Genomic DNA, 13,938 nt, shown 5'->3' with positions numbered 1-13,938 from the left:
CGGTCAAAGTGCCAACGTCCCTTTACGTAACATAACAGGTGATCCCTATACTCGATTTGGTGAGGAGTTGGAAATCAATCAATCACCAGTTCTCACAGTAACAAGCTGCTCTAAAGGGCTCATCACACTCGTTTTCCACTTCCATGCGCTTACTTGCTGATAGCTCTGGTATACGACTATGAGTAGTAGTATGTCCCGATCCTCCTCCGTCCAAGTTTTATTGACTAGTTCATCGCATCTAGATTCGACCGACACCACAAGCTCGACCTCGTACGTTTCTTCTGTTCTGCAACTCATGATAATTTTTACTGAACTAGATATCATTATCATTCAGGTCGGTATCAACGACGTCCCTGACATTGTTGTCTACTGTGTCCACCACGTCCACCACGTCTACCACGACATCAAGCACAAGCACAAGCACCTCTTCAACCTCCACGCCTTCCACTACATCGTCCAGCAGCTCAGCGACGACCTCTACTACCAGTTCCACAACTGGTGTGGTTACGACTGCCTCAAGTCCATCTACCACCAATGCTACGACTTCCTCTTCGTCTTCCGCTTCAACACCTTCTCTGGTTGTGTCAACATCGACTGATGCACAAGGGGGACTTGTAACCATAACTGTAACGAGCAACGCTCGGAATGTTCCAAGTCAAACGGGAGTGGGTTCCGGAAGTAGTGGTGATTCCTCGTGCGTATGATTCATCTCTGTTTTCCTTATTTCACTGCCTGTATACATCAAAAATTTCGAGGCATCGGGTTATCGTATTCAAAATCCTCTTCGGCTCGCCTTTGTTTTTTTATCTGCTCTTTATTTCCTTGAATTCGACCAACAGCTCAACCGTTGATAGGTTTTTTGACAATACTAGTGCTGTCGCTGGGACGTTCGCTGCAGTGGGTATTGTCGCTTTGGGACTTCTCATCTTAATAGTCACAGTTGTCATTCGTCGTCGCCGTGCCAAGAAATGGGACGATGAGGTGGCAGCGGCAGCTGCCGAAGCTGCCAACTCTCGTGTGCCTGTTTTTCTGGACGACCCTTTGGAGAGACGATATGGGGACAACAACAATGACCACGGATATAGTGGTGTTGCGCCTTCAGTCTATCCAGGAAGCTCCGCCCCTTACGCTCCTACTGGATACAACAACGTTGGCAATCATTCAGATGTTAGCTCGCACGGAACTTATGGTCAGCCTGCGATGAGTCACGAGGGCCAGTATCCAGAGATGTCAGGACCCGTACCTGGCGGCATTTTCGATCACAATGCCGCATACGCTGGTGCAGCGGGTATAGGTGTCGCCCGTGCAAGAAGTCGCGGCGCAGAAACCATGGCGTCAGCAAACACTCGAAATACCGGTCCCTCTGGGGTGTCGGACTACCACAGTGCATATGCGGCTGGTGTAGGCGAGAACGGTTCCCCGTATCCTGCATTTCTAGCCCCCGGCGGTTATGATATGTACAAGAATGCGGCCAATCAATATCACATCAATGGATCAGATCAACAACTCATCCATAACCCTGTCAGTCCGGGACCCGAAGGAGGCACAACCCATGCGAATGCTATGGCATCTGTTGCTGCTGCTGCCGCTGCCGGTAGTGGTACAGGCAGTACAGAACAGACCCCTGGTAGCGAATCGTATGCATCACATTATGAACCTGGGTTCTCTGGCTCTGGTTCTCCTAATCGAACGGACGGAGCCTCGCGAAGTCCAGATGTTAGTGGACGTCCTAGCATTGATAACCTACAAACTCGTCGTGAGGAATTGCCGAACCCGTTCACATCTGGGATTGAGAGTGATGATGAGAGTGATGGCGAGGAAGAAGTTCCCGGTCGGCGGGTGCTCAAGGTGAGCTAAATTATTTCCTGTCCTTATACTATTTGTTTAGCGCCGGCTTGTTCCCGCTCTTGCTCATTTTGTACATATGCTAACGTTATAACGTGTCTTCAGGTGGCCAATGAGTGATCAACCACCGTTTGACCTCGGCGACTCTATGCCTGTCACCTCGAAAAGGCGCTTCCAGTCACCTACGTTTTTCCTCTCTGTGCAGTCTCGGGTTTTGTGGATGTATGTATGTGTCGTGAACCCTCCTTCGTTCGTCGCTCGTTCAATCTCTGTTATAATATCTTCCGATCCCCCTTTACCTTTCCAACTCTACCGTTACCCCTCCACTTCAACGCCATCCGCTGTTGTTTATTAATTCTTTATATCCCGTTGCAACAATGGTCCGATGTCGAATAATGGGTCATTCCCCTATTCGCTCCTCCTACCGACTTTTCCGATGAAACCTTACATGTACACTCTTGAGAATTTGTCCTGACATTTTATTGGGTTCTCATATCGCCACTCGCGGTCGGTCTCTCCCTTTGTGTCATTATTGCAGAAATTATGTCCAGTCTGTAAATATCACTGATGTCCGTCGGAAATATGAACGGATAAAAATGAAGTAAACCGCCAAACTGAGGTTTTACAATTGCATAAGGAAGTCGAACTTTTCGTTATCTCCTCCCTCGCAACTATACTGCCTGATGAAGCTGCCTAAGCCTTCAGTGGACTCGCGTACGCATAATCCAGATCCGGTTCGGGTGATGGTGCAGTCTGTTGCGAATTTACCACCAGGGAAGCTCCATGCCTCTTCGGGTGAGCAAAATCCACAGGTGATACTCCACTGAGGGCCGACTCTATGTAAAGAAACGAGAGTAGCAATGAGAACTGTTCGAATGCCGAAGGTATGATGATAGATCTTACCCTTCCGCCCACGCGAGGATGTTACTACGAGGACCTTGACTCACATACATGTTGTTTTCTGGAACGCCAACCGCTCTGCAAGAGAGATGTCAGAATTGATTGGCGAGATGCAGATGCCAGAATGAAGGAGAGAGCTCACTTGATATAGTAACTATTATCGGGATTCCCAGTGAACTCGACGTGGAACTCTCCATTTCCGTTCCTGATTGTCTGGTAGGTCAAAGCACGTTCTACCTGCAAAGTTCCATGTCCCCACTCCATGCCACCTTCTTTCGTGACAATAGAGACTGTGCGACCACCAAAGTTGGGGTGGCATTGAGCATCCCGCGCTGAAGGAGCGGCGACGGCAATAGTAGCGACAGCAACAAAGGAAACCAAGGAGGCGAGTTTGAACATGCCGAGGGCAGGACTGAATATGAAGTAGGAGAGAGACTCGGGGCGGTCTGAGAGATGAGCTGTTTGAACGTTACATCTTATATCCTACCGAAGGAAAGACTCGTAGCCTATGTGACCTCGACGGATACTAGTATGCGAAACCGATTAAGGTCGGAGAAGGAACGCCGCCTCCAAGAGAAAGTGTATTCCGCGATATGTCGAAAGTCCCATTCATGTCCAATGAAATAGGTTCGCTAGTGACGGTACTAGACAACCGATCTGATAGAGACGTTCCTTGAGCGTCTTGAGCGGTCAGGGCAAACCGACAGTTTGAATTGCAAGAGCCGTCAAACTTGTACCCTTCGTTGACGGAGAGATCGGGCCCGAAGTGTAAGCTAAAAGTTCATTGGAATCAAGTACGCGTTCGAGTAAACAAATTGGTGGTACCACCTTGGCACGTCACGCGTCAACCGAGCACTACTTAGCTTCTTGTTCTTGTCCTCATCGACCCCTGGCAGGGATGGTGAAGGTTTTGAAGCCATTTCACGTAATAGGTTCGTGGTGAGACCAAAATCATAGCAGTACTAAAGTATGCAGGTACTTATGAGGTACTGGATGACTTCCCGTAAGGATGTGCAAATAATCTCCTTTCAAATAAAAGTTTTGATGTAAATTGGAAATTGGGAAATTGTCGAATTATTTGCAGATGCCTCCCGCAATGCTGGAAATTTGCATGAAGTGCTCGGATTTATCACACGTGTGGTAGCTCGCCAAGGGCGTAAGCGCGGACAAACTTCCATATCTGGGCTGGAAATCATGTGGACTCACCTCGCTTAACGAAATATTGCAGCAAAAACAGTTTAGAAAGGGGTCGCTAGGCCTTTCTAAATTCAAGAATTTAGAACATGCCCTGATGTTCAGATTCTGGTATTTGTTGCCAGGTATCACTCGCTTAACATATCGCCGATGATTTTCAGCGTTATTTGCAACGATATTTACAAATAATCCTTACGGGAAGTCATCCACTGAGTAAATTCTAAACCATATAAGAATAGAGATGAGTTAAAGGAAGTTCATCGAGAGCATCCGATAGCAAGAGAGTACGTAGGTAGCAGAGCAAGAAGAGAGCATATGGTGTCAAAGCATAGGAAGCGTAATAAATCACAGCAAAAGAGTAGGTTGCGACACCCCGTAAACACATGGTTCAAACAAATAAGAAGTATATCAAACGAAAGCAGAAAGCGATATGGACAGCAAGGTGACAGCAAGATTCATCGAGAGGTTTGAACACGGACAGAGGAAAGCGTGCAAGAAAGCAGGAAGACAGAACGGAAAAAAAAAAAAAAAACATAGAAAAGTTCAACGATGACGATAATTACCGATCAACCACGGAAGGTATAGCCATACACTTGATGTTCAGTTGTGGATGGAGGTCTGACGACAACATTAGGTAACTCTTCCTGTGCCCTCAAGATGGCTCGCATCTTGCTAGTCTCGGATCTAGCTAGGTTCAGCGGCTTCAAGTTGTGTTTCTTTGCACGAGGAGCTGCATCCGGGTTAGTGTTTTCATCACCAGCCTTGGGCCGTTCTGCGCCTCTCAATTTCTGTTTCTTCCCGAGAAGCAGTGGACGTGTGCCTCCCTTGGTGACAGTCTCAACAACAGGTCCAGCCCCTTTGGAGTCAAGGTCGGAATTGGGATCGCGGTCCTGGAGAAGGGACAAAGGTCGCAGACCTGTCCTTGGCGACTCGGGCTTAGTGTCTGGCAGCACAGAAGATGAGGTTGCTACTTTGGATGACTTGCGCATAAGTTTGCTAGATTTAGGTATAAGTGGTCGAACCGCTCGGGAAGACCATTGGGCAAGAGAAGAGCTTGTGGAAGACGTTGGTTTGGTGGCCGTGTTGGCGTGATTGGGAGGCGTTACAATGTCATTCTCGTTAGACTTGATATATACGATGCTTGAGCGGCGGGTTTTGCGGGCGTTACTGTTTTGATTGGTGGTGGGCAGAGGTGGGACCTCATCAACCTGTTCCGAGATACGTTTGTGGGCGTTGTTATGAGGAGTGCTTTCAGCCTGTGGCCCGGATGCCTCGAAGTCGAACAAGGTGACAGTAGAGGCGGCTGAAGATGGATGGATATCACGGTGGATGGTAACTACGGACGATCGGGCAGTATCAACACCATGAGGGACCTCAGCACGGAGGCCAAGACTACGAGTGGACATGGCTCTTCCAAGCTTTGAGGACGAAGGGGCTGGTACTGCGTTAACAGCTTCGGAGCGTAGTCCCGAAGAAGTTTCACCGCCGAAGATAGTGTTTCTTCTCTGGGTGATCTCGACACTGGAGGGGACAACAGTATACTGGCCGATCTTATTCTCCAAGGCACGTCCCACATCGTTTGCCCAGTGAGTGAAAGAGTGTATGCCGTCTTTACCGAGGCCGAGGCTGATAGAAAGGCTATTGAGGAAAAGGAAGACGAACGGCTGGTCAAATCTTACCTAGGCAAGCTCATATGGTTCCTCTTATGAGTCGAGGCTTTCCTCTTCCTTTGCTCGGCAGCCTTAACTTTGGTCCTCGCCGGCGTGGAGTGATCTTCAGGTGAAGAAAATTCCTCTCCAAATTCGTCGAGGGCCTTCAATAGTCGGGCAGTCTTACCGTCAACCTTACCTACAGCACTCCTGCTCCGACTCCTGCTGTGAGACCTGTGACTCCGAGCGTCAGGCCTTACACGACGACTCCAAGTAGCCGGTGGAGATTCTCTAATTCTCATGTCTTGGCCGACTTTCAGTCCAGGGATAAGAAGTGGCAAGACTCCGGCAGTCAGGGCATCAATCTCGTTCATGTCATCAACAGCACCGAACGAATAACCACCAGCAGATCCGGACGAGAAACTACGCTTGTGCTGTTTAGCGAGACGAGCTGCGCGGACGTTGGGAGGTGTGGGCGGTAAAGGGAAAGCCGGCGGTGGACTGACGTCGAAGGAATCTCCAGTAGTAGGTGTTTTGGGACCGCTGATGGAAGAAACCGAGCGTGTTCGAAGGTGCAGGCCAGTATTCATTGCACTGGTCCGGTTAACGGAGTTGGAAAAGCCTTGACTGATGACCTCATCAGCAGATGCTCGCTTTTCGGGAGACGCAGGTACGTGGACAGTTTGAGCGAGCGCAGAATAATGTCTCTGTGCAATCATAATTCTTGAAGCGAAGGCGAGCGAGTCATCCGCTCCAGATACGTTCGAGCTCGCTTGGGACTCTTTTCTGATTCTTCCAAATTGTGCACTGGTCTCAGAGTGCGAACGGTTGTGATAGCTAAGACGCGAGGGAGTCTCGTCGATTTGGATAGGAAGTGGTGGAGTGAACTCGCCATCTTCCAAGTCCTGAGTAGGAAGAACAGAGAGCTTGGGCATGGGCGATATCATACTCATCGCCCGGCTCACTTTACTACGGCCACCAACGGCATCACCCTTGGAGATCCAAATGTCACCACTGCGACGACCTTCAACAACAGTGACACTTGCACTGGTGCTGCGCTTATACTCATGCGACCACTTGAGAGTCGGTTCGGTGTTCGTGGGAGAAGGACCTCTGGCAGGATTACCATTAAGATCACCGTGAACGTCGAAGAGTCCATCAGGAATTGGGAGAGGCGAGCGGCAGAGAATGTTCAAGGCAAGAGTAGGGGAGGAAAGCGTAACCGATAAAGTGAGTAAAACGGAAATCAATGTCGTTACGGAATTGTCCTGTGAGAGAGAAATCAAGTAAGGATAGGAAAGTCCCTTGATTCACATGTCAACCAAACAGAATGGTCGAAATATGGACAACAACTCACAAGAGGAACCCAGATAATAAGGAACCAACCAATTGCTCTGTAGGCAGTAATGTCGAGGGAACTACCTGCAGGTGCCGCCAATGCGGCAAGGCCCGTTTCAAAATCCTTCGGCGCATATCCATAACCCCCTAAAACTTTTGCGTCGGCCATGGCTGGCGTGCTAGGACGTGACATCGACACAGCAGTGGAGGGCAGAAGCTGTGTGTTGAGGTTCGGTGAGCTCGCATTATGAATAGAGCCCTCATGGTGAGTAGTAGGAAAAGACCAGGTGGATATTATGGTATGTGACCCGGCACTGGATGTCAGCCATGATGTTTGAGAACCAAAACGTTGGCGAGGGTGCTCGGGCATCAGCTGTGGGGTTGGAGTTCGCCCGAAGGGATCAGCCTCTGCAAGGGTAGCGGCGGTAGGGGATATAGGGCCATAAGGAGAAGGAAGAGGTGGAACCGGTGGAATATGTTCCTGAGACATAGGGCTGAACCAGAAGGATGACTTTCCTGGAACAGATGGATGACCACCATTCTGAGGACGACCATGACCGTGGTGAGAAGGGACGGTTGTTTGATGAGTCGTGAACGACCATGCAGAGATGGAATCTCGACGAGAACTTGCATTCGAGGTAATCCACGAAGCGCCATCACGCATAGCGTCAACCTCGTCTGAGGTGAAAGATGGCCTGAGTTTTTCCCCGACTTCTTTGGGGGGAGGCCATGTATCGTGTCCTTCATCACTCAAAGTCGCAAGATTGCGTTTGATAACTAGAAGAGTACCAATTAAGCAACCAAACGCGACGCTGGTGCAAACCGCCATGAAGGTTGAGTATGACAAGAGACCGACGAAGAGGGATGTGATGTTTGCAGCCGTCAATACACCGGATAGGGCAGTCGAGGTTACCACAAAGACAAGTGTGAGCCCCCACAACATCCAATGTTTCGTTCCAAAGGTAACGGAACGGCCAAGTCGAACATGAAGAAGGGTGATTCCAGTAATGACGAGAAGACATGTCTGCCTGACTGTCAAAACAAACCAAAGCCGAACCGAGACGAGTGAATCTTGAGCATTGGCATAACCTGTAGGTCCCCCAGTGTATTCGCTGATTGCTTGCCAAACAAAAACTACCAATGCCAACAAGTCGAGGGATGCCAACCATAGATGACTACAAGCAAGAAAGATCAATAGTTGAAGCTTTTTCAATATATCAACGTCGTAACACACCTCTTGTCAGCTGATGAGAGGCAACGGAAGTTGGGGAGACCAAACTCGGACTAAAGTTGTTCAAAAATCACCCAACACAAACAGAGAAACAAAGCGAGCTCACTGGAGCAACACGCCTACTCAGAGGATGAGGGGGAAGTATTGGCACAACAATTCGAAAAATAACGAAAGCAGAACATATGAACGAGAAGAAAGCAAGAACGAGAGCTGGAATCAAAGGAATCATTTCTGTTTTGACGTGTTCTTTCAATATTTCAAAGGGGTCTTGAATGAGCGTCGATGCGTCGTATGCGTGAGGGCGTAAGGCCTGCGTAAAGGGAAGCCTCGAGAAGCTGAATTTGCGGGTTCTTGGAGGATGGAAAATCGGTGGAAGAAGGCAAGGTTTTTATTTGGTCACAGTTGGTTTTTGTCAGGACCCACGCTCGTAAATAACACGCGTCATATTCTGCAGTCAGGTGACCGAGTTTCCGCCTGCATAAATAATTGTACATAGCAGGCTCTTTTACTCATGAGTCACCTAATACCAGGACACGAGTGACTGGTGTCAGGGTGGTGGACACCTCTTAATGGCGAAGCTCTTTACAAACAAGTTTGACCAGATGTATTGCATCGAATATCTATGGCAAATACGGAGTTAAACAAACAAATGTCCCTTAGTACAACAAGAAAGTATAACTGCGAGGAGCCTCGTGAGAGTTCCTTCCTTCCTTCAATCCAAAAGATTGCATTGCCACTACTTGAATTCCGGCGTCTTGTACGTATCAACAGGATCTAGGAGAACATCACTGATCGTTGACAAAATAGACGAAACACTCGAACCCACCTTGTCCATGCGCAAGAATATAATCCTTGTCTTTCTGCGCCTGGTGCTTAAAATAACTCTCTACTTGATGCGCGTATACTGCTACTCTGGGATTATTCAAGGCGCCATTCCGTACAGCCGATGCTGCAACATGATACCTCGATGTTCTGTTGCAGAGCATCATCTGAAAATAACACCGGGTGAGATCAAATACAAGAGAAAGAACGGTGGGAGGTTCAAGGGACTCACGTCAAACGGGCTAGTCGTCGTTCCTTCCTCGTTATAGCCTTCAATAGTTACCCTACCCAATCCCGGCCTCCCAAACAACAACCCTTTCAGCTCGATGGGATAACCATGGTAGTTGAAATGGGTCGGCTTATCAGTCGTAAACAACGTCCCGTATGCGTCATCCGTCAACGAATGAGGATGTGTACCGGGTGCGCCCAAGATCATCAAATCAGTGACATTGACGACACGAACACGAAGATCTGGGGCTAGTCTACGCAGGAGTGCTGCAGCTGCGATGACTTCGAACGTGACTTCGACGCCGATGCCAACCAGAACACTATATAAGGGCCGTGAATTAAGGAGATTACGACTCAAGGTTGATGGAGAGAACTCACACATCGGGATGCACGCCATCGTCAACGCTGGCAAATTTCCAAACAGATGCCCCAGCGATACAGTGCATTTCTGCCTCTTCCTTTGAAAGCCAGATAGGCGTGGGTTGTTTGCTTCCGACCATCAGGTTAACATAATTCTTGGCTCGAAGGCAATGGGCAATAGTCGATAAGAAACAGTTGGCATCCGGTGGAAGGTACACCCGGGCCGAGCTGGCCTTTAAGTTGAGAACTGCACCAATGAATGACCTGTCTAAGGTTGAACTGGAGACATCACGAATGACGAATGGGTGAAACGCACGGATTTTGGTGAGAAAACCCATTGTGTTCCTGCCTAGTCCAGGTTGAAGTTTCCAGATAATTGAGAGAAGCTATATCCTGCCGCCACCTCGTTTCCGATGCCTACGAAAAAGTCAAAATAGTTAATATACAATTAATCTGATGCGCTTACCATTTTCGTAAACTTAGCGTACTGAACCATCATCGTATGAATGATACCCAAGAAGGCCTCGTAGCTCGGGAACAGGCCAGTTCTACCCGTTAGTGTGTATCCCTGCAGCATACCCTGGCATGTATGTTCAGAGAGAATCTCAATGACGCGTCCCCCTTGATTGCGAGAAGCAACATCCCATTGGAAGTTCCTGCCCGTAACTTCGAGGGTAGCGCCCAACTTATTAGAAACTAGCTCATCGGGTGAGAAGATTCTGAAAGTTCTCGGATTCCTGGAGATAAAGGTAAGAGGAAGTTTAATTGAGAAGTGTATGAATATGGGTGTCCTTACGATTTGATAACTTCTTTCAATAACTTCCCGATCGTCGTCATACAACTTTCTTGAGTTCCCTTCTCGACAGACAGGTCGCGCCAATCGGGGAGCTCTAGTGGTTGGTATCCCTTGTAGCTTTCCGGTTTCTGTCCTAATTTCCTCGTACGTTCCTCCGGAATACAATTCAAAATCCCCTCACAAGGGCTACCCTGGTCGTCGAATAACTCTTCAGGTTTGTACCTCTTGAGCCAGGATTGAAGAACAGACAGTTCTTCACCGTCCGATTTGGCTCCTGGAAGCGGGACCTGATGAGAGTGAAATGACCCTTCGATTGCTTCGCCGTGGAATTCCTTGGGTCCATGCCAACCCTTCGGTGTACGAAGAATAATAACAGGCCATCGTGGCTTTACGATCGGGTTCCCAGAACGAGCTGTGGTTTGAATGTTCTTGATCTCGGCTAGAGCCCAGTCCATCGAAGCGGCGAGATCATTGTCGATATTATCGAGGTCCTGGACGATTCTGCATTGGTAACCGTATCCCCTGCATATAATTCGCTCTGTCAACTGTTGATGGGAGGAGATGATAGGTACGTACGTGAAGAGGGCAGTGATTTCCTTGTTATCCATAGTTCCGTAAATCGTCCTTTCGGAGATCTTGAAACCATTGACATGAACAATAGGAAGGACCGCTCCTGACTCTACAGGATCAATGTACTTGAAGCCATGCCATGCAGTGGCGGTCGGACCAGTCTCGGCTTCACCGTCACCGACGACACACGCGACGACCAAATCGGGCTTATCCATAACCGCTCCAAAAGAGACGCTCAAAGCATATCCGAGTTCACCACCTTCATGAATAGCTCCAGGAGTTTCCGCGTTGATGTGACTTGGGAATCCACCCGGTACACTAAAGCCAGCAATCAGCTTCTGGAGACCTTGCCGATTACGGGTATATTCGGGAAGGAAGTTGGAAAGGGAGTCTTCAAGCCAAAGGCATGAAAGAATTGCAGGCGCTCCGTGTCCTGGAACAAAGTAGTAACAAAGTCAATGTCGCAGACGCGTAAAGACGTTAATAACGTACCTGGACCAACGACATATAGAGCATCCAAACCAGTCTTCCGAATGATTCTGTTGAGATGAGCGTATACCATAGCCAGACCTGGGCACGTTCCCCAATGGCCGAGAAGCCGAGGTTTGATATCATCGAAGGTGAGAGCCCTTTCGAGGAGAACATCGCTCTTCAAGAATATCATCGCTGAGCAAACAGATCAATTTGAGCATAAAATCATAACTAGATGAGCGCGTACCAGCTGCTATATAATCTGCTGCACGCCTGAAGAGCTGAATTGAGTCGAGTTCTTCTTTGGGGAGGTAGTTGGTGGTATCCAGCTTGACGCTGTACTGAAGTATGCCATCGTCGAGTTGAGAAGGATCAGGAGGGGGATTTGGTTGGAAAATTTCTTGACCAGTCATAATGTTGTTTTCTGTGAGACATTGGGTGCATTCCTGGGCTTTTTATACGGTGGAGATTGTCGTTAAGACTTGCGAGACTTGTTCCAGACCATCGTCACGCAGTACCTCATCATTATACCAGGCCCTCTCAGACTCCACAATGATGTGCCTGGGCCCATAAATACCCTGTTTGGCTAGTATGTTCTAGCCCTATTCAACGCCATCCTAGAGCAGTCGAGATACAGCCTGTACACTCTTGTGCAGTTCCCAGAAAAAAAGATTCCAGGCTTACAAGGACAACCCGAGGAACTTGATCAATTACAAGCTTCTAAAGGATGCCTCGTATGCTAGTTTTATCTGTCAACGCAGGGTCTTCTTCTCTCAAGATCTCCCTCTATTCCATAACTCGTCCTCTGGAGAATCTCGGAGACAAAGAGCCTGCATCGCTACTGCTAACATCTACCGTCTCCGGCATCTCTTCGCCCCCTGTCAAGTTTTCGTTCAGATCTAATAACAGCTTCGAGGACATTGCGACCGTAAAAGACGCCTACGTTGATTCAATTCATGACCATGAGGGCGCTTTTTCTCATTTCGTGCAGCATCTCCAAGCAGAGTCGTCCATCGATCCAAATGAAATCGTCCACATATGTCACAGGATAGTTCATGGAGGAGATTACCATGACCCTGTCATCATCAGCGAAGAGACATATAACCACATCGAGAACCTATCCGACCTTGCGCCCCTGTAAAGTCTATTCATCAATGTTTCGGGAATCCTTGCTAACGTTTGCGATAGACACAACGGTGCTGCATTAGCAGTGATCAAGGCCTGCATTAAAGATATCCCAAGTGCAAATTCTATTGCATACTTCGATACGGCCTTTCATCGATCTATTCCAAACCACATCGCCGGCTATGCCATAAATCAGACGATAGCTCAGAAACGTGGGCTCAAAAAATACGGTTTTCACGGGCTGAGCTGTACGCTGAGAGCGATTCACAAATGATGACTAGCTGATCGACGATTCTTCCAGATGCGTTCATGCTTGGTGCCGTGTCCCATTTTCTCCAGAGGCCGCTCGGATCACTGAATCTCATCCTCCTTCACCTTGGTTCTGGTGCATCTGTCTGTGCAATCAAACAGGGTAAATCCTACGATACTTCGATGGGTCTTACACCATTGAGCGGGCTCCCAGGGTCTGTCTACGTTCGGTGATCATGTTCGCTCTCAACTGAGTGTTTCCTTCATCAAAGTGCAACGCGATCGGGTGAAATCGACCCATCCCTTATCTTTCATTATACCAATAAAGCCGGCAAGATCACGCACGACCGGGGTGCAGCTACCAATTTGCATGTTACTGAAGTATGTGTGAGACACTTTCCCAATTTGTTTCCCTCACTTGATCTCTTCAGGCCGAGCATATCCTCAACTCTCAATCGGGATGGAAAGCACTGACGGGTACAACGGACTTCGCTTTGATAACCGACCGAGTCTTTCATTCTTCAGCAAGTACCTCGACGGATCTCCCCGACCTTGAACAAGAGAATGCCGAGCTGGCTTTTCGTATGTTCACCGACCGCATTTTGAATTATATCGGTTCCTACTATCTCAAATTACACGGCCAAATCGATGCTATTGTCTTCGCAGGAGGTCTTGGTGAACGCAGTGCGGAGTTGAGGAAGATTATTGGCAAGGAAGTGAAGTGTTTGGGTTTCCATAGTATTGATGAGGAACGGAACCAGAATGTCAATGAAATGGATGGGACCGTGGTGGATCTGAGCCTTGGAAATCAGAAAGGCAAGAGAATTCTCATTTGCAGGACAGACGAACAGCTTGAGATGGCTCGGCAATGTGCCTTGGAGGAGAATTTTTGGAAGGAAGATTGAGGTTTTGGGGCTGTAGCTTTAACGAAACTCAAAATTTCGCTCATAATGACGTATAATTACAACCCCTTCCCTCTTCATCCGTAAAATATATTTCGTACGACAGTTAACCTGAATCCTGATACACATTCTGATATATATGATACTCTAGTGATGGCGCTGCACCAGTCCCAGAAGATGCCTCATGAACTTCAAGTGTGGTAATGCTAACGTACGTTCGCTTCAGAATGCAAACAGACATGACACAACATTCGATAA

The 13,938-nt window shown here is 48.3% G+C and overlaps 5 protein-coding genes across 6 annotated transcripts; 2 read left to right on the top strand and 3 right to left on the bottom strand.

Annotated features, from left to right (window-relative positions):
* The first annotated feature begins 112 nt into the window (after positions 1-112).
* On the top strand, positions 113-2,262 carry E1B28_004701 (uncharacterized protein). Its single transcript, XM_043149211.1, has 5 exons — positions 113-188; positions 243-270; positions 335-694; positions 855-1,848; positions 1,951-2,262. The coding sequence occupies exons 1-5, from the start codon at positions 179-181 to the stop codon at positions 1,963-1,965; spliced, it is 1,407 nt and encodes a 468-aa protein (XP_043013815.1). The 5' UTR covers positions 113-178; the 3' UTR covers positions 1,966-2,262.
* A 107-nt stretch (positions 2,263-2,369) lies between these two features.
* Positions 2,370-3,184, bottom strand: E1B28_004700 (uncharacterized protein). Its single transcript, XM_043149210.1, has 3 exons — positions 2,888-3,184; positions 2,749-2,823; positions 2,370-2,681 (listed from the first exon to the last, which is right to left on the bottom strand). Exons 1-3 carry the CDS (start codon positions 3,142-3,144, stop codon positions 2,468-2,470), a joined length of 546 nt encoding a protein of 181 aa, XP_043013814.1. The 5' UTR covers positions 3,145-3,184; the 3' UTR covers positions 2,370-2,467.
* Positions 3,185-4,190: 1,006 nt separating this feature from the next.
* E1B28_004699 (uncharacterized protein) lies at positions 4,191-8,542 on the bottom strand. Of its 2 annotated transcripts, XM_043149208.1 has the most exons (5): positions 8,264-8,542; positions 8,161-8,210; positions 6,946-8,101; positions 5,619-6,892; positions 4,191-5,565 (listed from the first exon to the last, which is right to left on the bottom strand). In XM_043149208.1, the coding sequence occupies exons 1-5, from the start codon at positions 8,384-8,386 to the stop codon at positions 4,506-4,508; spliced, it is 3,663 nt and encodes a 1,220-aa protein (XP_043013812.1). In that variant the 5' UTR covers positions 8,387-8,542; the 3' UTR covers positions 4,191-4,505. The 2 variants fall into 2 exon arrangements, with proteins under 2 accessions (XP_043013812.1, XP_043013813.1); XM_043149209.1 differs by having other exon boundaries at positions 8,161-8,542.
* A 149-nt stretch (positions 8,543-8,691) lies between these two features.
* E1B28_004698 (uncharacterized protein) lies at positions 8,692-11,832 on the bottom strand. Its single transcript, XM_043149207.1, has 10 exons — positions 11,652-11,832; positions 11,426-11,599; positions 10,940-11,366; positions 10,364-10,885; positions 10,034-10,304; positions 9,884-9,984; positions 9,586-9,831; positions 9,212-9,527; positions 8,984-9,146; positions 8,692-8,931 (listed from the first exon to the last, which is right to left on the bottom strand). The coding sequence occupies exons 1-10, from the start codon at positions 11,815-11,817 to the stop codon at positions 8,894-8,896; spliced, it is 2,424 nt and encodes an 807-aa protein (XP_043013811.1). The 5' UTR covers positions 11,818-11,832; the 3' UTR covers positions 8,692-8,893.
* Positions 11,833-11,935: 103 nt separating this feature from the next.
* Positions 11,936-13,843, top strand: E1B28_004697 (uncharacterized protein). Its single transcript, XM_043149206.1, has 5 exons — positions 11,936-12,541; positions 12,593-12,777; positions 12,831-12,993; positions 13,051-13,159; positions 13,210-13,843. Exons 1-5 carry the CDS (start codon positions 12,132-12,134, stop codon positions 13,681-13,683), a joined length of 1,341 nt encoding a protein of 446 aa, XP_043013810.1. The 5' UTR covers positions 11,936-12,131; the 3' UTR covers positions 13,684-13,843.
* The last annotated feature ends 95 nt before the right edge of the window (positions 13,844-13,938 follow it).

This window comes from Marasmius oreades, chromosome 2, assembly GCF_018924745.1.
Source record: "Marasmius oreades isolate 03SP1 chromosome 2, whole genome shotgun sequence".
Taxonomy (NCBI): Eukaryota; Fungi; Basidiomycota; class Agaricomycetes; order Agaricales; family Marasmiaceae; genus Marasmius; species Marasmius oreades.
The sequence above is the reverse complement of the archived record's forward strand: the minus strand, read 5'-3'. Positions and strand labels throughout refer to the sequence as shown.